Source organism: Aedes aegypti, chromosome 2 (assembly GCF_002204515.2).
Source record: "Aedes aegypti strain LVP_AGWG chromosome 2, AaegL5.0 Primary Assembly, whole genome shotgun sequence".
Lineage (NCBI taxonomy): Eukaryota > Metazoa > Arthropoda > Insecta > Diptera > Culicidae > Aedes > Aedes aegypti.
The window spans coordinates 34,554,543-34,572,429 of record NC_035108.1 but is presented as its reverse complement, the minus strand read 5'-3'; the positions used below and the strand labels follow the sequence as shown (position 1 = coordinate 34,572,429).

The window sequence follows — 17,887 nt, the reverse complement described above, 5'->3', positions numbered from 1 at the left end:
TTAATACTTTGAACTAATATAAGATTGCTTTCCTACATAAGTGATAATATAAATATTAGAAATACAAAAATTTGAACCTTTGTTTTCAGGATTTTGTGTGTCGGTATGTTTCATAACTCGATAATTCTATAAGTCAATGGTCCCTTCAATATCGAGTTATGGAGCGTCGGCTATTTATTTATTTATTTGTATTAGAATAATAAAAACCAGTCAAACATTACTGTCCAGCTATTTAAATTTGAGAAGATGATCAAGATTATCGTTGATTTATCGACAGATCACAGAAAAAAGTGACTATAGTGACCTTTTGTTGCAAATAGTGATTTTTTTTTGTGACCAGGTCGGAAAAAGTGAACAAGCCACTAAAAAGTGGCCTACACTTTGTAATCCCACACTACATTTAAAATTTAAAACCAATTTTTGGATAAAATTTGATCATTAAACATGAAATAATTTTGAAAACAAATTCTGGTGAGATTAATGGTTAATACAATCTCTCCAGGGCCGTTTACAGTAATCCACATCCAAGTGGCACATATTGTTTTGAAAAAAATCATAACTTTTGAACAGCTCAACCGATTTCCAATCTTTTTTATGGAATCTTAAGATTAAAAATGTTTTACATGAAATTTTCCTTAAAAAGTAGAAATTTTTATGTGTTTTCAAGTAAATTTTTTTAGGAGTTTTATATTTTTTCTGAAAAGTTGAAATCTTAAGCTTTTATTTTATAAAAAAGATTGGAAATCAATTGACTGTTCAAAAGTTATTTTTTTTATATATAAAAAATCTTATGCGCTGAGACCTACAGTGTGTGCCGATAAAAAATGACTGATTTTTTATCTAAAAATAAAATATCTCAAAAATTAAAAACATACATCGCTGAAAATTTGACAGTAAACGTAAAATTTTCCGAACTTTGAAGAAAAAATGAGATCACCAATAGCCCCTTTTGTCCCAAGGCCTCCAAAACACGAAAAAACGGTATTTTTTTCATGTAAAAAACAGTTTTGAAATATTTAATATTTTTTTGAAAAGTTAAAATCTGTAGCTTTCATTTCGTCCAAGAAAATTGAAATTTGGTCAGGTGGTTCAAAAGTTATGATATTTCAACAAATAAAAATTGTGCAAAGTTGTGATTTTTCTGGTCACCTTATTTCGTAAATAGTAACCCTAAATCCAAAAACACGTGTATCCTTATTTCAAACAAGGAACAAAATAGCAAATTTTCACGGAATTCGGTGACCCACTAGACCAGTTTTTCATGGAATGGCTGCATAAACAAATATTTGAGTCAAAAAGTACATATGTATTTTAATGAACGCAAAGATATTTTTTCCATCAAATCCATAAAAAAATGTTGCCAACAAACAAAGGTTTGAAAAATGAGAGAAACCAATTTCAGCTTAAAAAACAACGTTCAACTGGAAAAAATGTCCAAAATGTTTTATTCATCGTAAAAAACATGATTTCGAGCTTTTTGGTGAATTACTCTACCAAATTAGCTACTAATAAATTTAAAAAATTTGGGATCGGTAGAGTTATCATGGAGGTATGGTAAAAAAGAGATGATTTTTTTTGGTAAAATGAGGGAAAAATCGAAGAAAACTGCTTCTAACCTAGACGAGTTTTGATTTTAGACAACTTTAATTTTCAGCGTATTTTTAAAAAAGTGAAGTTTGAAAAGAATGATGCTCAAAGTTTTGAAATTGGTTAGACAATAAAAAAGCTATGAAAACTTTACTGAATATCATATTTTATAACATGAAAATTCGCCTTCAAGTCGCTTGCTCCACCTTAATCTTAATAATGTTGACTAAAACTTTGACGTTTCTCTTTTTATATGATTAAAATTCAGATAAGCACATGAGTTTTTGGATTTATGAACTTTCAAAAACTATGCCGCACCCTACTCTTCCCCCATAATCCCTTATGTAATTTGTGGAAGGCTACATATGTATATAAAAAAAATCACCTAAAAAGGATTAACCACGAGATGACGAAAAATAGTTAAAAAAAATCAAAATCGGGTTTACCAGAGTAAAGAAATATCATTTTTATATGAGAAATCTGTTTGAAGACTTTTTTCCATCTTTCGTATGGAGAGGATTCACTGTGTACCATGGTAATTTAGCGGATTACCAAGCGCGTTACTAGCTCATTGGCTGGCTTCCACAAATTTCCACGTAGGCTTTTTTTTCAATACGAGCATCATGAGAAAATTGAGAGAATCTCTCACTTATTTCTCTCTGTAACAATCAAGATTTGCATCACATCACGAGAACTGCAGCAGTTCTGATTCGATTGGGGGATAGTAGTCCATGATAATACTCCTCTAAACAAGCTCCAACATGGGGGACACTATTGCAATCGAATGTTCGGGGATTGTTAATCGTGGCACTAAAATAAAACACCTACCCCAAATGGCGAACAAACGAGAAAAATAGATTTTATCATCGCTCTTTCTTTGAGACTCTCGTTCGCTGTTCTTATTTATCAAACTTGTTACAACTTGCGATACATTCCCGATCATAGACCGATACAGATGGGATGTTTTTCTTTGCTTGCTTTGATAGTGTTTCAAAATCAATTGAGAACGAACTCTGCAATGCCTGCTAGACCGTGCGGGTTCGAAATCCATACACCCAAGAAATGAATATTAATCCTTCCACTTGATACTAAACACCTAGGGGAAGAGCACTCATTTTCCCATCCATACGATTTCAGAGACGTTTTTTTATTAATGACCTCAAAAATACTTCCATCTAGTACCTCAGAATCACGAGATAATATTCAAGGTGCAATAGTATTTAGTATGAAAATTATAATATGTGATTCCAATTTTATAAAGGGTAATGTAACTCGTATCTGAAATTAATGAAATCCCATTTTCCTTTTTGTTTTTTGTTCCAGGGCATGAAATGCAAATACATAAGCCATTGTTGATCCGGCCAAGGGCTGAAGATTTCTCCAGAAGCAATAATTATCATAATAAGAAACGAACCTTAGGGTCTGACATCATCTCCCGTTGTATGACCCATTTTCGTCGTAGACTTCAAATTCAATGAAAACATTATTCTTCCGTCAATCATCAATCGTAGATCTTTTACACGCCAATAAAAATGCAACAGAAAAACATATTGATAGAATCTCTGCTGCGCAGAGGCGACCACTTTTAACGGGAATCATTTCCACAGCAGCGCAGTGTTCACGTGTGTGCACACTGCAACAGCACGGGGTTCAAAAGATCTGTAAAACTCCTCGATCAAATTTTGATCTTGAACCGATCGCACTGGGGAAACCCGTCGTGTCGGCTTGCTCTTCTCGGTAACAATAAATTGTTTTTGATCGGAGAGCGCACTCCAGACCAACCGACTTTAGCACCAAAGCACACCGCTTTTGCCGAGATTCGATTGATTTTGATTTACTATTTTACTTATATCATTGCTTGGATTATTACCGACTTACAGCCGTTCGTTTTTTCTTTTCTTACATCGGCGATTCCGTCCCAGTCAGCCAGGCGCAAAGGCGAACGCAGTGTGCCATTCTTCCAGAAGTATAATTACATTTTAGCATATACTACACACATCACCGCCAGCCAGCCGGTAGAGCGAGCGCATCGCAAATCGGCCAATGCCACCATAAGAAGAAAGGTAACTGTAAACAGCTTGTCTGCGTCCACGGTATTGGTAGCCCCCTTTTTCTGCTGATAGAAGCATGACTGTCCCATAGGAAACTAGTGGGCATTGAGAAAATGTCGCTCAAAGTATGAAACTTGTCTGGTCATACAAATGTTCAGAATCTTCATTAAATACCGCCATTCAGATTGATCATTTTGCTACTAGTGATCAACAGAACTTGAAAATTATACAATGTTCCAAGTATTGGGGTTGAAGTTTATGTGAAATCTGTTAGGCAGTTTTACCAATATGAAATAACTTTATATTTTTCTACAATCTTTTTATCAGCAAAGAAGAATCATAAACGTTCTAAGGTTTACATCAGGTTTCGATGAAAAAAGTTCTTGGTACCGTAATCCGGGGTAACATTGATAATTTTTTTTTGAATTTTTAAAACAAGTGTTGCCCCCTATAGCTCATAACTATATACTTTATTTCATTTTATTATTATTTTTTTTTTTTTAACGATTTAAGAATGTTCAAAAAAATGTTTCGAGCGATTTTTTATTTAGCTGGTATGGGGTAACATTGATCACTTATGTAAACAACGTTCGGTAATATTGAATATGTCGATACTTACTTATATCATGGGCCCTGAAGTCGAATATGAAGGCCAAACGCTTGCAAGTCATTTACTGTTTGAGTTATTTTAAAATTAAAAACACCTCGAACCATGGTATGCAATTCACATTCTTAACAGTAATTCGGTAATGTTGCCTAATTTAACATACTCATGAAAGTTTTGACAACAGAATCGTTTTTGGCAACGACGTTTTTAGAAAGAACCGCATTTTCCTTGATCATATCGTTTACAGAACTTATGTGAGACATGAATGTTTGGTAGTCCTTAACCATTAAAATGATTGTTTCGAAAAGTTGCCAAATTTACGTATAAAGTAAACGGATTCAAAAATCATCACTTTTATTAGGTCATGAATATAAGAAAGGGAAGCACCATTCATGGTTTGGAAATGTTCCATCAATAAATAATAATGCGAACTTTTTACGCGATGAGTCATTCCGATCAATGATACCCCGCTGATCAATGATACCCCGGATTACGGTACGAAAAACCATATGGGACAGTTTTGCTTTTATGATCAATTTTCGATCATATGGGGACGTTGTTCAACAGTGGAAGAGAGACAGAGGTTGGTGGAGCGCTTTGAGAACCCCATCTCTTCGCATCCAGCACAGCGCACATGATTTGCTCGATGTGGTTTCAATACTTTCACATTGTTGACTGGCAGTTGCTACCTACTGCTGTTGGAATTTTATTGTCAAATGCATTCTGGAAAGACTTGTATGATCGCATAAGAAAGAAACTCTGAGCGTTCTTGGTTAAGCAACATTTCCGAACATAAATTATGAAGTACGGTTACAGATTGATTATGCAATAGCCAGATCAGATGTTCTTAACTCAGCAATTAAAACATGATCGAGCTCAGTGATGTACAGTACCATATTTTTAAGTCTTATGTTGAAATCGCTTTTGGTGGATCAAACATGCGGTGAGTGCTCCCTCACATTCAATCAAGCTTGGAGAATTATATTACAAAAATCAATGTACAATCTTGTGCGTAGTCTTAATGTTTTTCTACGGTATCCATTAGACTGATGCAAATTTTGAAATTTTTGCTCCCCTATGCTTAAACGATGTCAATTATGATGAAAATGATCCTCCTAAAATTTGAAGCGATTCGGTAGAAATTTGGTTGTGCACACGCTATTTAAAGTTTATATGGAAATTACTATGGGAAAGGCAAACCTTTTGTGTTCAGTCCCCTAACTGCTCTTCATAATAATCTATGGAAAAGTGAACACACTCACCTCATGTGAAAACTTCCCAGCTACAACTTTGCCGAAGATCACATTTTGATAGGACGTAAGGATAATTTGTTATTATTGATAACAAAGTCTAAATCATGCTGAGATAATCATTCAATTACATTCAGAGCAACACTGCTTTTTTGCTGTAGAACATAGTAGCCTGGATTACTTTGATCTATTCTTCCCGCCAGGAGCACCACTGTTGCCTGGCGAATAGTTGGTGGAGCATGCTACATGCAAACCAACTTTATGATGATGAATAACAATTTATCCTGACGTCCAATCAAAAAGTGGTCTTCGGCAAAGTTGTAGCTGGGAGAATTTCATATTAGCAGAATTTGTTCACTTTTCCATAAAATATCATGACGAAGAGATAGAGAGCTGAACACAAAAGTTTGGCGTTTTCCATAGTAATCTCCATATAAACTTCAAATGGCGTGTGCACAGTCAAATTTCCTCCGAATCACTTCAAACTTTGGGAGGATGCTATTTTCCATAATAAAAATCGTTTAAGCATAGGGGAGCAAACATTTCAAAATTTGCATCACTCTAGTATCCATCTTCATAAGTAATTTGACAAATTTTCGGGCTTCTGCCAATACTTCGAATGATTTTCAAAGGAATATATTCTACGTTTGTATTTTATTTTAATGTACGTCATTGTAGACATTTTCCAAAACCTGTTTCAGGAAGTACTTCAAATGACAATCTTCAGTCTACAATGATTCCTTATGAATTTTCTCAGAAATCCTTTGAATTATTCATCCATCAACACCTCAAAGAATGGGTGCGGACGGACCAGGTGTAAACGCTTCTATCTCCGAGGACCTGGGACCAAACCCATCCCTGAGATAGTCAGTAAAAGTTTCACTGACGACTTTCTTCAAAAACGAAGTACAGCCGTTGGTCCCGAGGTGAACTAACCCAGTAGGCGAGTTCCGGCGTGTATTTTCTTGGCAAAAAAAAATTCTTGCTACGGAGAGAAATGGAAGATTTTTTTTTCTCTTCGAAGAAATTGTTTGGCGGAATTCACCTACAGGGCTAAAAATCTTGTTAATGAAGAAAGAAAAAAACTCCAAGAATGTTTAGAGAACATTTTCAAAACCTACACAAAAAACTTTTGTAATGACTGATTCAAAATTTTATTTAGAAAAAGTGCTTCAAGTATGTAGAAACCATCAAGAATTATTTCACGCGTGTGGAAAAAAAATCATTCACAATAAACTAAGCAATTTTCAAAAATTAAATCCTACAACGAAATGAATTTATGTTCATGAAATCCTACAACGATTTTGGCAGATCTTCTTCCTGAAGATTATTTATTGGAATTCATCAACAGGCTGAGTAGCCCAAAGGATAATAAAAAAGTACATGAAATGTCAGTGATCAAACAATAAAATCAATCAAAACCAACAAACAGATAAAAGCAAGAACATACATTGTATAAACAATGAATTATTAAATCAATTTATGAATCTACTGCATAGTTTATGAACAAGTTGTAGTCAAAAAGTGACAAAACGCAATTGAAGGTTCGCTGGAGATCATTGATAGCTCCATGCATTGCGTAGTTCGTGCTTCGATAGGGCAGTCGCAGCATTGCACTGTTGCGCAAAACCCGAAGTTGAACGTTAACATTTATATGTTCCAATATAGATGGACAGTCAATCCGGTTACCCAACGCATCCGTGATCGGAAGAGCCTTAGCTGCATCCCGTCTGGATAAAAGTGGCTCCAAATGAATCGGTTCATCAGACATCAGCTCGCATAGCTGGGCAGACGAAAAGGATTATTCCAGGGTAGCCTTCGAAGGGCATATCGATGGAAACACCGTTGAATAGATTTTATTCTTTCTGTGCCATTGCTGTAGGATGGGCTCCATACAGTTGAGCAGTATTCTAGCTAAGAACAGACTAAGAAAGAGTAAAGTGCCTTCAGACAAAAAACGTCGGTGAAATTTTTGGCAATTTTTGGAATTATGCATGCTTATATAACACCAAAGAAATCGTATTTACTGCTCAAAAAAGGCATAAACATTCCAAAGTGGAGGCTATATAGAGGCATCAATCCGATTGCAACAATTTCTTGTGACATTATATACGACTGTGTTCAAAAACACCTGATTTTACCGATTTTGATAATCAAAATATACGACAAGATGAAAACATATTTTTACGATACTATGTAGTCATATACGAAGATATCTTGCAAAGAAAAAAAATCTGGCCGGATTAGAACCTGGGTCATTTGATTGTTACCTATTAGCGCCTTAACTAACTGTGTCACTTTAACTAATTTCAACTAGTCTGATTAAATTGAAACAGTAGAAGTGAAGAGAGACAATTGGAAGAGTCGACAGCTTGGGTGTTGAGCAGCAGCATAATGATAAACGTTATCAAAATCCCAAATAATTCCAAGTGTTGTTGCAAACTGCTTAATTGATGTGAAGCGCATTTTTTATGTTTGAACAATGATAAAATATCAATTCTGCTTGCAAACATAAATGTATCAAAATTGAAGCTTTATAGTGGAAACAACCTTGTTTGGGCATTATATTGCTGTGTGCGTTTGAAACGCAAATATCAAATACGGGAACACCAAACGCGGTAAGATTTTTCACAAGGAATGCGAAGTCGAAGATTGATTTTCCTTGTTAGATTGGCGGTGATATCGATCATGGTTGCTAAGCTCCCTTTGATTAGTTTGTGTTACCGCGGTTGAAGCTCAGTTGGACATAATTTGCACCTCAAACGCAAACAGCAATAATTGCTGCTTTGTTAAAGCATATCAGCGATATCATTACCGACAACAATGATTATGTTCCCATTTTTAAAAAGCAATTCAGAGGTAATTTGTTCAGTGTACAATGTACACTTTTACGATTTCATAACTCCTTATACGACTGTGTCTATTCCGTTTTCATATTTCCCATATTTACGAGTTCACTTCGACAGGTTTGATCAGTATACATATAACTCTTAACGTTATATACAATAAGTTTGATTTCAATTGCAATAAAAAAACATATGTCGTGGCCGTGTGATGATTTTCATTGTCAAACATGACCAGATATACGACATTTATAGATTTATAGGATCCGTGTGTCAACTAAACTGATATCGTACGATTCTGTTCAATCCCTTATAACATTTGATATGATTCTGAGAAAAATAGTTGTATAATGATGTCATATGTCGGAAAACATGATTTTTTATCATCTTCATCAATTCATATACATATCTATAAAGGATTCCGATAAATTTCATCTAGATATATGATTTTGATTGTGTATTGATATACGATGTCTGGTTTACTGGGTTGTCTACTACATACGAAATGTGCTATCTGTACGTAAGTTGGGAATCCAAAATGACTCCTTAACATCCTTACTTAACATGCTCTACTCGTTCTATGTGTATTCCAAGCAAGTGTATTGATAGACAAACGGTTACTTTTTCCTAGAGATTTTTTTTTATCTTTATTAAGGAGACTTTCAGCCAGTGGCTGGTTCGTCTCCGTTTTCCTAGAGAAGGTTTGAGCCAGGGTTGACTATCATACGATTCACACTGCAACAGTATGCAAAGGCATCCAGTTGCGATTGAAGAAAGCGGCAATCGTCGATGGAGAGGGCTTTAAGAAATTTAGTCGAATGACATTTAGTCGAATGACGTTTGGTCCAATGACGTTTGGTCTAATGACATTTGGTCGAAAGTACATTTGGTCGAATGGACATTTGGTCGAAATGCTTGGGAACATTTATTTTGGTCGAATAACGTTTAGTTGAACGGAAATTTGGTTGAAAACCTATTTTCAAATGGTTTATTCAAAGATCATTTGGCAAAATTGATTATTGTTTTCTGAATTTTGCAAACTTGATATTATTCATTTGAATAATCTGAATCATCTAATGTTGTTGAATAAAAACTGGGACATTTTATGTAGTCATATATTCAATTTAATTCTAGGTATCATAATGAAACGCCAAAAATGCAAGAGATTGATAAATATGTTGGGAGAGTGACCATCAAATTGAACCACAAAATTTTGCTAATCGCATATAGATTGTTGGTAAAATAGCAGATATGTTTTAAATTATTCGATCACTCAGTCTAAACGTTAAACTTTTTTCTATACTTTTTAGATTCGACCATTATCCTTTCTACGGAATGTTGGTTCGACCAAATATCAAATGCTTTCTGGTGCAACTTTACTTTTTCGACGAAATGTGCGTTCGACCAAATGTCATTCGACTAAATGTCATTCGACCAAATGTCTTTCGACCAAATGTCATAGATTCGATGTAGAGTATGCCGAGAAAAATCGAGTCCTTTAAGCGCCACATTCACATCGTTGAAATATCAGGGGGCTCAAGTGGCTTTCTTGAGGGATACCCGATACTGCAGAGAAAGAGTCGAAGTTCTCCAAAGGATTCCTCATAAACTGTCCATTAAGGCATAACTGTCCCATATGGAAAAGTAGGCATTGAAAAAATAGCACGCAAAGTTTGAAGTCGGTTTTCTCATACAAATTTTCATATTTTTCTAGTACATTTCTGCTAGCCATGTTCATTTAACAACACCGCACAGATTATTCATTTTGCTTCTCTTGATCAGCGAAAAATTTAAACTTGAACACAATTTAGGTTTTGCAGTGGCTGTTTAGGTTGAAAGTTCATATAGAGACTGTTATGCATTTATTTTTCAATATGGGACTGCACCAAGCTCATATTTTTCCGCAACATTTTCAAACAAAGTTATGATATGCATAGTAGCCTGGGACACGGTTATATGAAAAATTTAGATTCTCGCTCCAGTCCACTTTTTGGATTGCATTTAGGTCCCATAACAACTGTGCAGAATTTCAGTTCGATCGGAGAAACTATATTTTAGCGCCAGCCGTTCAAAGTTTGTATGGGATTTACTATGGGAAAACTTACTTTTGCAAAGAAAAATCGCCAGAGGTCGTACATTATTGTCTATAAAAATTCTGAATGCAGATCCCGATAGGTATTTCTACGATGAACAACATTGCTGAAGACCACAAAGCAATCCGATGCTTGTGAAAAAAGTTATCAAGCATAGACTATTCGGAAATTTTGCCAGATTTTGTTATTATTGTTATTCCTTTACGTGTCAATCAACGTCGCTTTGTCAATAGGTTTTCGTTGAATAACTTTCTTCACAAGTGTCGAATTGTTTCGCGGTCTTCGGCAATATTCTTCATCGTAAAAATACCTATCGAGGTCTGTGTTCAGAATTTTTATAGAGGTCAATGGGCAACCTCTGGCAATTTTTCTTTGCAAAAGTAAGTTTTCCCATAGTAAATCCCATACAAACTTTGAACGGCTTGCGCTAAAATATAGTTTCTCCGATCGAGCTGAAATTTTGCACAGTTGATATGGGACCTAAATGCAATCCAAAAAGAGGACTGGAGCGAGAATCTAAATTTTGAAAAAAAAAAAAAAAAAAAAAATATATCAAAGTTTTGATATGCATAGTCAAGTATCTAATCAACCATACATGTTGCGAGGAAAAGAGGTGTTGGTTCAATGATCCATATCGAACAGTAATGCTTTTATGAGCAGTAAAGTTTCACATGAAATCAAAGATTACTGGAACTTTTATTATTTTAATTCTTCTCAGAAAACGAATATTTAGAGGAATCAGTGAAAATTTCTCAAACTATTTATATTCGAATTCCAAAAACAGAAATGACTCCAAAAACTCCTATGGATTTTTTTCCTACATCATTCAATGGATTTTCATGGTACTTTTACGGGAATTATCTAGGGAATAACACAGAACTTATTGAGACAACAATTAAGCAAATGACAAAACAAACAAACATGCTCAAATTATTATTTTTTGGACAAGAATTTATTTGAAAATGCTTCAGGTTTTTTTTAGGTTCCCACAAAAATGCTTACGAATAATTATTCTTAAATAATTTAGACAATTAATGGCTTGGAAGATTCTTCAAGATATCTTCCAAAATACATCAAAGATTCAATTTCCCAAAAATTTCTTAAATAAAATTTTTGAAACTTGCACTCTAAATATCTCAAGAAGTTTTTTCAATATATCCAACGTGTATTTTGTAGAATCAGATTCCTTAGCGCTCTGAACAAAATGAAGATATCCATAGAAGAAGATCACCTAATCAATTTTCATAAGTGTCGCTTAATACATTAGAAGATTTTTTGGAGAAGTTCACAGTTAATCCTGAACAAACCGTGGAGAAGTTTCTGATGACTCTTTGGTATATATGAAGTACTAAGTGCGTTTCGGAAGCCCAGGCAAGCGGTATGATTTTTCACCGCCGAAGTAAATATTTTTTTTATCGATTTTCACGTTTTGCTGGGCAGCTGCTTGTTGCGCAGCCGAGAGTAATGTGTGGTCTTTTAGTTCAAGATCAATAGTGTCCGGTTCGCGTTGAAAGAAGCATTCTTAAGTAATTATTAAAAGAGAAATATTTAAAATCCGTGACTGTTGAGGGTGCTTTGTCGAAATTAAAAGTGATTGGCACCATCCCCATCAACGATGGATTATCAATTGGTGAGCTCGTTTCATGCTTCTGTTTCAAATGAATTATATAACTCAACAGTTTTTGTTTACTGGCCCTTTATAATGCGGTAAAATCAACAATTGATTTCCAAAAGAATCTCAAGTACAAGAAAAATCTTTGAAGGATATGGAAAACACCAAACTTATTATGTGTCATTTCCTTCCAAAATATGTTCAATACAACTCATAGATACTTTCAAACGGTTTTGACTCAAATTTTTTTGGATACGTTTCATTAAAATACCTCCAGAGAAACTCCAAAGGAATGGGATCCATAGAGGATTTCATGAACAATTTTGGTAAAATCTCAGAAGAATCATCGAGAGCAATATCTAAAAAATAAATTGTAAATATCTCAAGAATAACATAGGATGAATTTTGAAGAAATACATGACAGAGTTTCTTGAAGAATCTGTACGTGAATACCGACATAAATTTCAGAGTGGCTCTAGTTAGACTCGTTCAAAGAATGTCTTGACGAATTCTTAAGAAAAAAACTGGAGTTTTTCCTAGATGAGATAAATGTTATTATCTTAATTGAATTATTCAATGCATTGAATTGTTCACTAAAGAGCTCAAGTTGGTTCAGGGTCTATATCTGACCAGTTTGAAATTTCCGGAAAATGGCATAAAATTTTTCAACAACATCGCAATTTACGCTCCACTCATTCTAAGGACGTTTGGCCGAACGCCAATTATCCGAATGCCACCTGGTCGAACGGGTCGTTTGGCCGAATGCCATTTGGCCGAATTATATCAAAAATAAAAATAAAATCAAAATGCTACATTAGTGGTGTGTAGGATTCATAAGTGTGGTCCAATAACTGATCAGCTAATTAATTTCTTTATTTTTATGAGGTGACGGGACCTTGTGTTTGTCGCTATATAAGTGCTCCAAGAGAATTTCAAAATCCTTTGTTAATTCGGGACGAAGTTATGAAACCCAACCAACAGTGTGCTAGGGTTTCAAAGGTTTTTTTTATGATTTCTTCAGAAGTTTTTCCTTCGTGTAAACATAGGTTATTCTTTTGAGTTATACTGGTTTCATAATTGTTGGCAATAATTTAGCTTATATTTTTATTGTCAGTTTTAACTTTTTTAAATTATCAGCAGTTCTTTTTAGTTATACTGATATGTTTTTTTTTTGTATTACACTTGCTTAAATTTTTATAAGCGTTTTTTACTTCTTTCGATCATAGCCTGGTCGTTCAAGAGAAATCCTAAACTGTTTTAATACTGTCAAATGCTGACTACAAATACAATGTAAACCCCCCTATTACCAAAGGCAGAGAAGTGAATGATTGCTTACATTTAGGATGTTCTACCTTCAGCACTGACTGTTTCTTGAATAAACAAAAAAAAAACAATTGTTTGTATATTTAAGACGATTAATCTTTCTTTCAGAATAAGCTGAATATGTTCTTTGAAATTTATTACAAATGCATGCTAGCTGTAGTTCACTATTGGTTTTTCAAATTTCAGCAAAACGGCATTTGGCCAAATGACCCGGAACCCTAAGGAATGGACAGGATAGATGTCCTTAACAGTAATAGGTTTCAAGCGGAAGTTTTGAACAGTTTCAAAAATGGCCCCATCGCCTTTAATTCAGAAATTCAATGTTGAGGGAACTCGAACCCTTTTTTTGGTGGTCCCAAGTAATCCAAAATTCGGAATCCCTCGTTGTAGTGTATTTTTGCATACATTTTCATATTCCAAAAAGTTCCTTTTACTTGTTCAATAGGCCAAAATATGCTCATGGAGAACTTTGTTCTACACAAAGTCCCCAACTACACTTTAATTTCAAAGTATTTTTATGTCTTAATGAGGCGAACGATCTATTGTTTGCCCTAATTGGGTTTGAAGACATTTTGGAAAAAAAAAGATTTATCATACAGTATAGTTTTGGTCAAAGATAACATTAACTACAGATAAAAAACCCAAAACTAACAATTCTATGTCAATTGGTGGGGATTCTTTAAGGCATACAAAATTCCTTGACTTTCTTACATCAGTATGATTTGGGTCTTCTTAAAACATGATCAGTTTTAAATAAAGACAACTTTCTCAATAGAACATAGATTATGCATTTGCTCCATTTTCTGATCATAAAAATCCTTTGACTTTTTGATAACATTTTTGTATAGAGATCGACATATTTTTGTTTTTATAATTCCGACATTATAACTGCACTGCCCATAACTGCATATTTGTAACATTCGACAAAAGTAGGCATTGAGTAAATGGAGCAACAAGTGTGCGTTTTGTGGCAGTATGGGAAGAAACTAAAATTTATAAAAATTCCTAAGAACTCAAAAATGCTTATTTGAGGCTGAAATTGTGTACAGCTAATATTGCATATTAGGTGAATAGCCAAAAAATATTTTTGATGGAAATTTAATTGCTACTACATTACTAAGCGCATGTATAATCTCAATGTGACTGTTATGCGGTTATAATTACCAATGTGACAAAACAACTTGGTATTTTTTTCGAATTTTCTAGAACAATCTCACAGATTTCAGTAAGTTGATCGAAAGTATTTGTCATTTGATGACTCTCCCCGGTATTAACTCCAAATTGTCAAAAATGTCGAATGTGACTGTTATGCAGTTATGGGCAGTGCATTGCTTCAACGGTATTTCAACGTGGAACAAGATTTTTAGTATTTTCTGGATTTCTAGATATATCCAAAAATAAGTTTTTTTTTTGTAGCTCTGAGAACACTTCCGTGGTACAAAACAAAAAAATAATGTAATTTCGCACAAAATCCACGAGGCAAGTGAGCAAAAACGAAGGGATTTTTTTTTGCAGCGTTTGAAGGAATAACCAATCGACGAGAAATGTTCTATTGATATTTGCTTATTCATGAATGCCCTAACAATCGATGATTTTGTTTCAATCAATCATTAAAGGCACTAAAAGCGAATAAACAGATTTCCAGAATTCGATTTTTTTTTCTTTCGATTCGAATGGGCAAGCCTCTTCTAAAATATTTACCCACTAATTTGTTATATCTCGAATTGGATAAAAAAATTTAAAAATGATTTGGAATATCTAATAAATTGTTTTTAAATTGTAGAAATTTCAATTGAAAGGCTTAAGTCATTTTTGTACAAATTCAAAAATCGATTCGATACAGAGCCATAACCAATACAATGCATTCGATTCTATCAATAAATCATTTCATAGATTTTTTTAGAGATGGTTTTTTTTTTTCTATCTTTATTAACGAGATTTTTAGCCCTGGGCTAGTTCATCTCGGGACCAACGGTTTTACTTCCCTTCCGAAGGAAGTCGTCACTGAATTTTTTTTTAGTGACTATCTTGGGGATGGGATTCGATCCCAGGTCCTCGGCGTGAGAGGCGTGTGTTCTAACCACTACACCAGGTCCGTCCCTGGTTATCTGTGGCACTAAAAAATCATGTTTTTTTGTTCAAAGAAAAAAAAATTTAAAAAACAATTTTTGATAACAGCGATAACAACACCTGATTTGACTAATATCGGGGATTTTGATGCTCAAAAATGTTATATAGAGCTCTTCTAAATTGAACGAAATAAAAAATCATTACACTTAGAAGTAAATTCATAAAAAATAATGAATTTGAATTGTTAAAAATATGTATTTAAGACTAAGAAGAATAAATGGTTTTCAAAGCAGCAATTCTAATTCTGCACGAAACATAATGTCGAATACTGAAAATATGTATGTAGTCTTATAAGAAGAATGGATCGTTCTTAAATAATCGTTGTTGCATATCTACGGTCAAGATTGCATTAAAACACAATAAACAAAGTGTTCCCATCTTTGAAATTAACTGCTCCAAATTGATCAGTTTCATCCCACTGGTCAATATTCTTTGCTACAGTAGTTTTCAAAATGATGTGCGTGTTTTCTGTCTATCAAAGGATGTGACATTATGTACGCATCAAACATTCTTAATTATTTACACCTCTTAAGTTCGACGACCTTTTGTCATAAAATTGGCGAATAAATAGATACATGAATGCAATTTACAACGAATAAATTTGAACAAAGCTTGTTGCCAATCTTGCTAACTTTCATGAGATTTTTTTGCAGAACGATAGTGGCAACAGATACACTAATAACCGCATTTATTAAAACTGCCATCATCACCCACTCATCGCGACATGCAATCCGAAAAAGACCTGTTTGATCGCATAAGCGAATAACCCTTGGTCCCCCTAAATCCCCGCCTCGCACTTACCACTAAAATCAACTTCATTTTCGCCTTCTCCACTGGACTCGATCACCCGTTCCGAACTTGAACTTGAACTTCTGCTCTGCGCAACGCTTCCACACTGTCTCTCAATCTCTTCGTTCAGCTGGGAGTTGAGCTGCTGCGGGGCAAATAGTACTCAGTAGGTCAATACTTCACTCGGCACAATCCACTGAAAGTAATGCACACTGGATCACACTATTGTTGATTGATTCGGGGGTGGATTACGCCAAACTCCGAACCTTGCTTCCTTTAGAACACCACCAGGGACTGTTCACTAAGCACCTTTCACTAGCTCGCTGCGATTCTTTTCGATCCTTCTGCGCACCGATCGCTCTTCTTTCCCGCTCAGTAGTCTTGATTCTTCAAGTTATCTTTGCTCAGAAAATTGCACCGATTTTTTTCCTTTTCTACAAAGCAACCAGAAGCATACACTCGTTAAGGGAGAAAAAAAAACACGGAAAAAGTCAGGATCACTGATGCCACTTTGGATTGCACACAAAATCGAGCGGTGTTAAGAATACGGAACGAAAGGAGGCCTCGGAGTGGTTCGTAGTCTACGTCTACGTCGAAGTCGTCGTTCCCTGACAACTGTTGAAATCGGACTGTGCGTTCGAGTGGCCCCGCAATCTGGTTTTAACATCCGTCCAACTACACACAACATATAATACACAATGTGGCCAACAGAAGACAGAAGCAGCAGCCAAAGCAGCTGAGGTGTGCATTGGGGAGTCGAGACCGCGCGGATGAATATGTTGCCCACGGAGTTTCTTTCGTTCGGGTCCGTTGGGGCTGACCGATTGCACGCGGGGTGGTTGTTGCGAGTCTGGATCTTCGGTCGTCGTGCGACGCGCATCGATGTGTTGCGTCGTTGGAGTAACGTTGCGCCGTCGCGGGGTGGCGTTGAGGGTATGTGATGTTTCGAACGATTCTGTCAAATGCTGTTCGAAATGAAATATCGCGGAATTCCATGGAATCAAATGAGTTGACATTTTTTGGTAACAAACGAAATAAAACGGAATATTACAACATATCGCGGGATTCATTTCACACAACAACAAACGTGTAATCGGTCATCCGAACGAAAATGTTCATAAGTGTAGGAAAAAATATCAGATTCTCGCTACAGTCCACTTTTTGGAATCCATTTGGGTCCAATATTACTTTTTAAATTTTTTCAATAAATTTAAACTCGATCGGTGAAGCTTCAATTTAGCGTCAGGCCAAGATTAACTATGGGACAATTACTTTTAAGTCAAGTATGCTGTTTCGCTAAACAAAAGTAAAAATTTATTTGACATAAGTCGATGAAAAACCGAATTTAGTACTATACCATTTAATTCCACTATAGTTTGTATCTTTTGACAGATACGCGTATTTCGACCACAACTGTAAGGCCGTCTTCAGTGTCGTGTACTATAAGTCAAATCTAGAAGGTTGGCGTCCACGGCAAAGTTGATCATTAGATCAAGGGCATTAGATCTTCCGCTAGGTGGCGCTAGTGAGAAATGTTATTCAATCATCTGTATCTTAATATCTTTAGCAGCTGGTGTCTTTGGCAAAGCTCGTCAGCAGCTT

The 17,887-nt window shown here is 35.1% G+C and overlaps 1 protein-coding gene across 3 annotated transcripts in view; it reads right to left on the bottom strand.

Annotated features, from left to right (window-relative positions):
- Positions 1-16,990, bottom strand: part of LOC5565102 (RNA polymerase II degradation factor 1) — a 187,367-nt gene extending 170,377 nt beyond the window's left edge. Inside the window, exons 1-2 of one of the 3 annotated variants that reach the window (XM_021840492.1) lie at positions 16,552-16,980; positions 16,298-16,497 (exon numbers count right to left, since the gene is read on the bottom strand). In XM_021840492.1, the coding sequence (XP_021696184.1) occupies positions 16,298-16,315 (18 nt within the window). In that variant the 5' untranslated portion in view covers positions 16,316-16,497; positions 16,552-16,980. Of the gene's footprint in view, positions 1-16,297 lie in introns of all 3 variants that reach the window. The other 2 variants (XM_021840493.1, XM_021840494.1) reach the window with 2 other exon arrangements.
- Between the last annotated feature and the right edge of the window lie 897 nt (positions 16,991-17,887).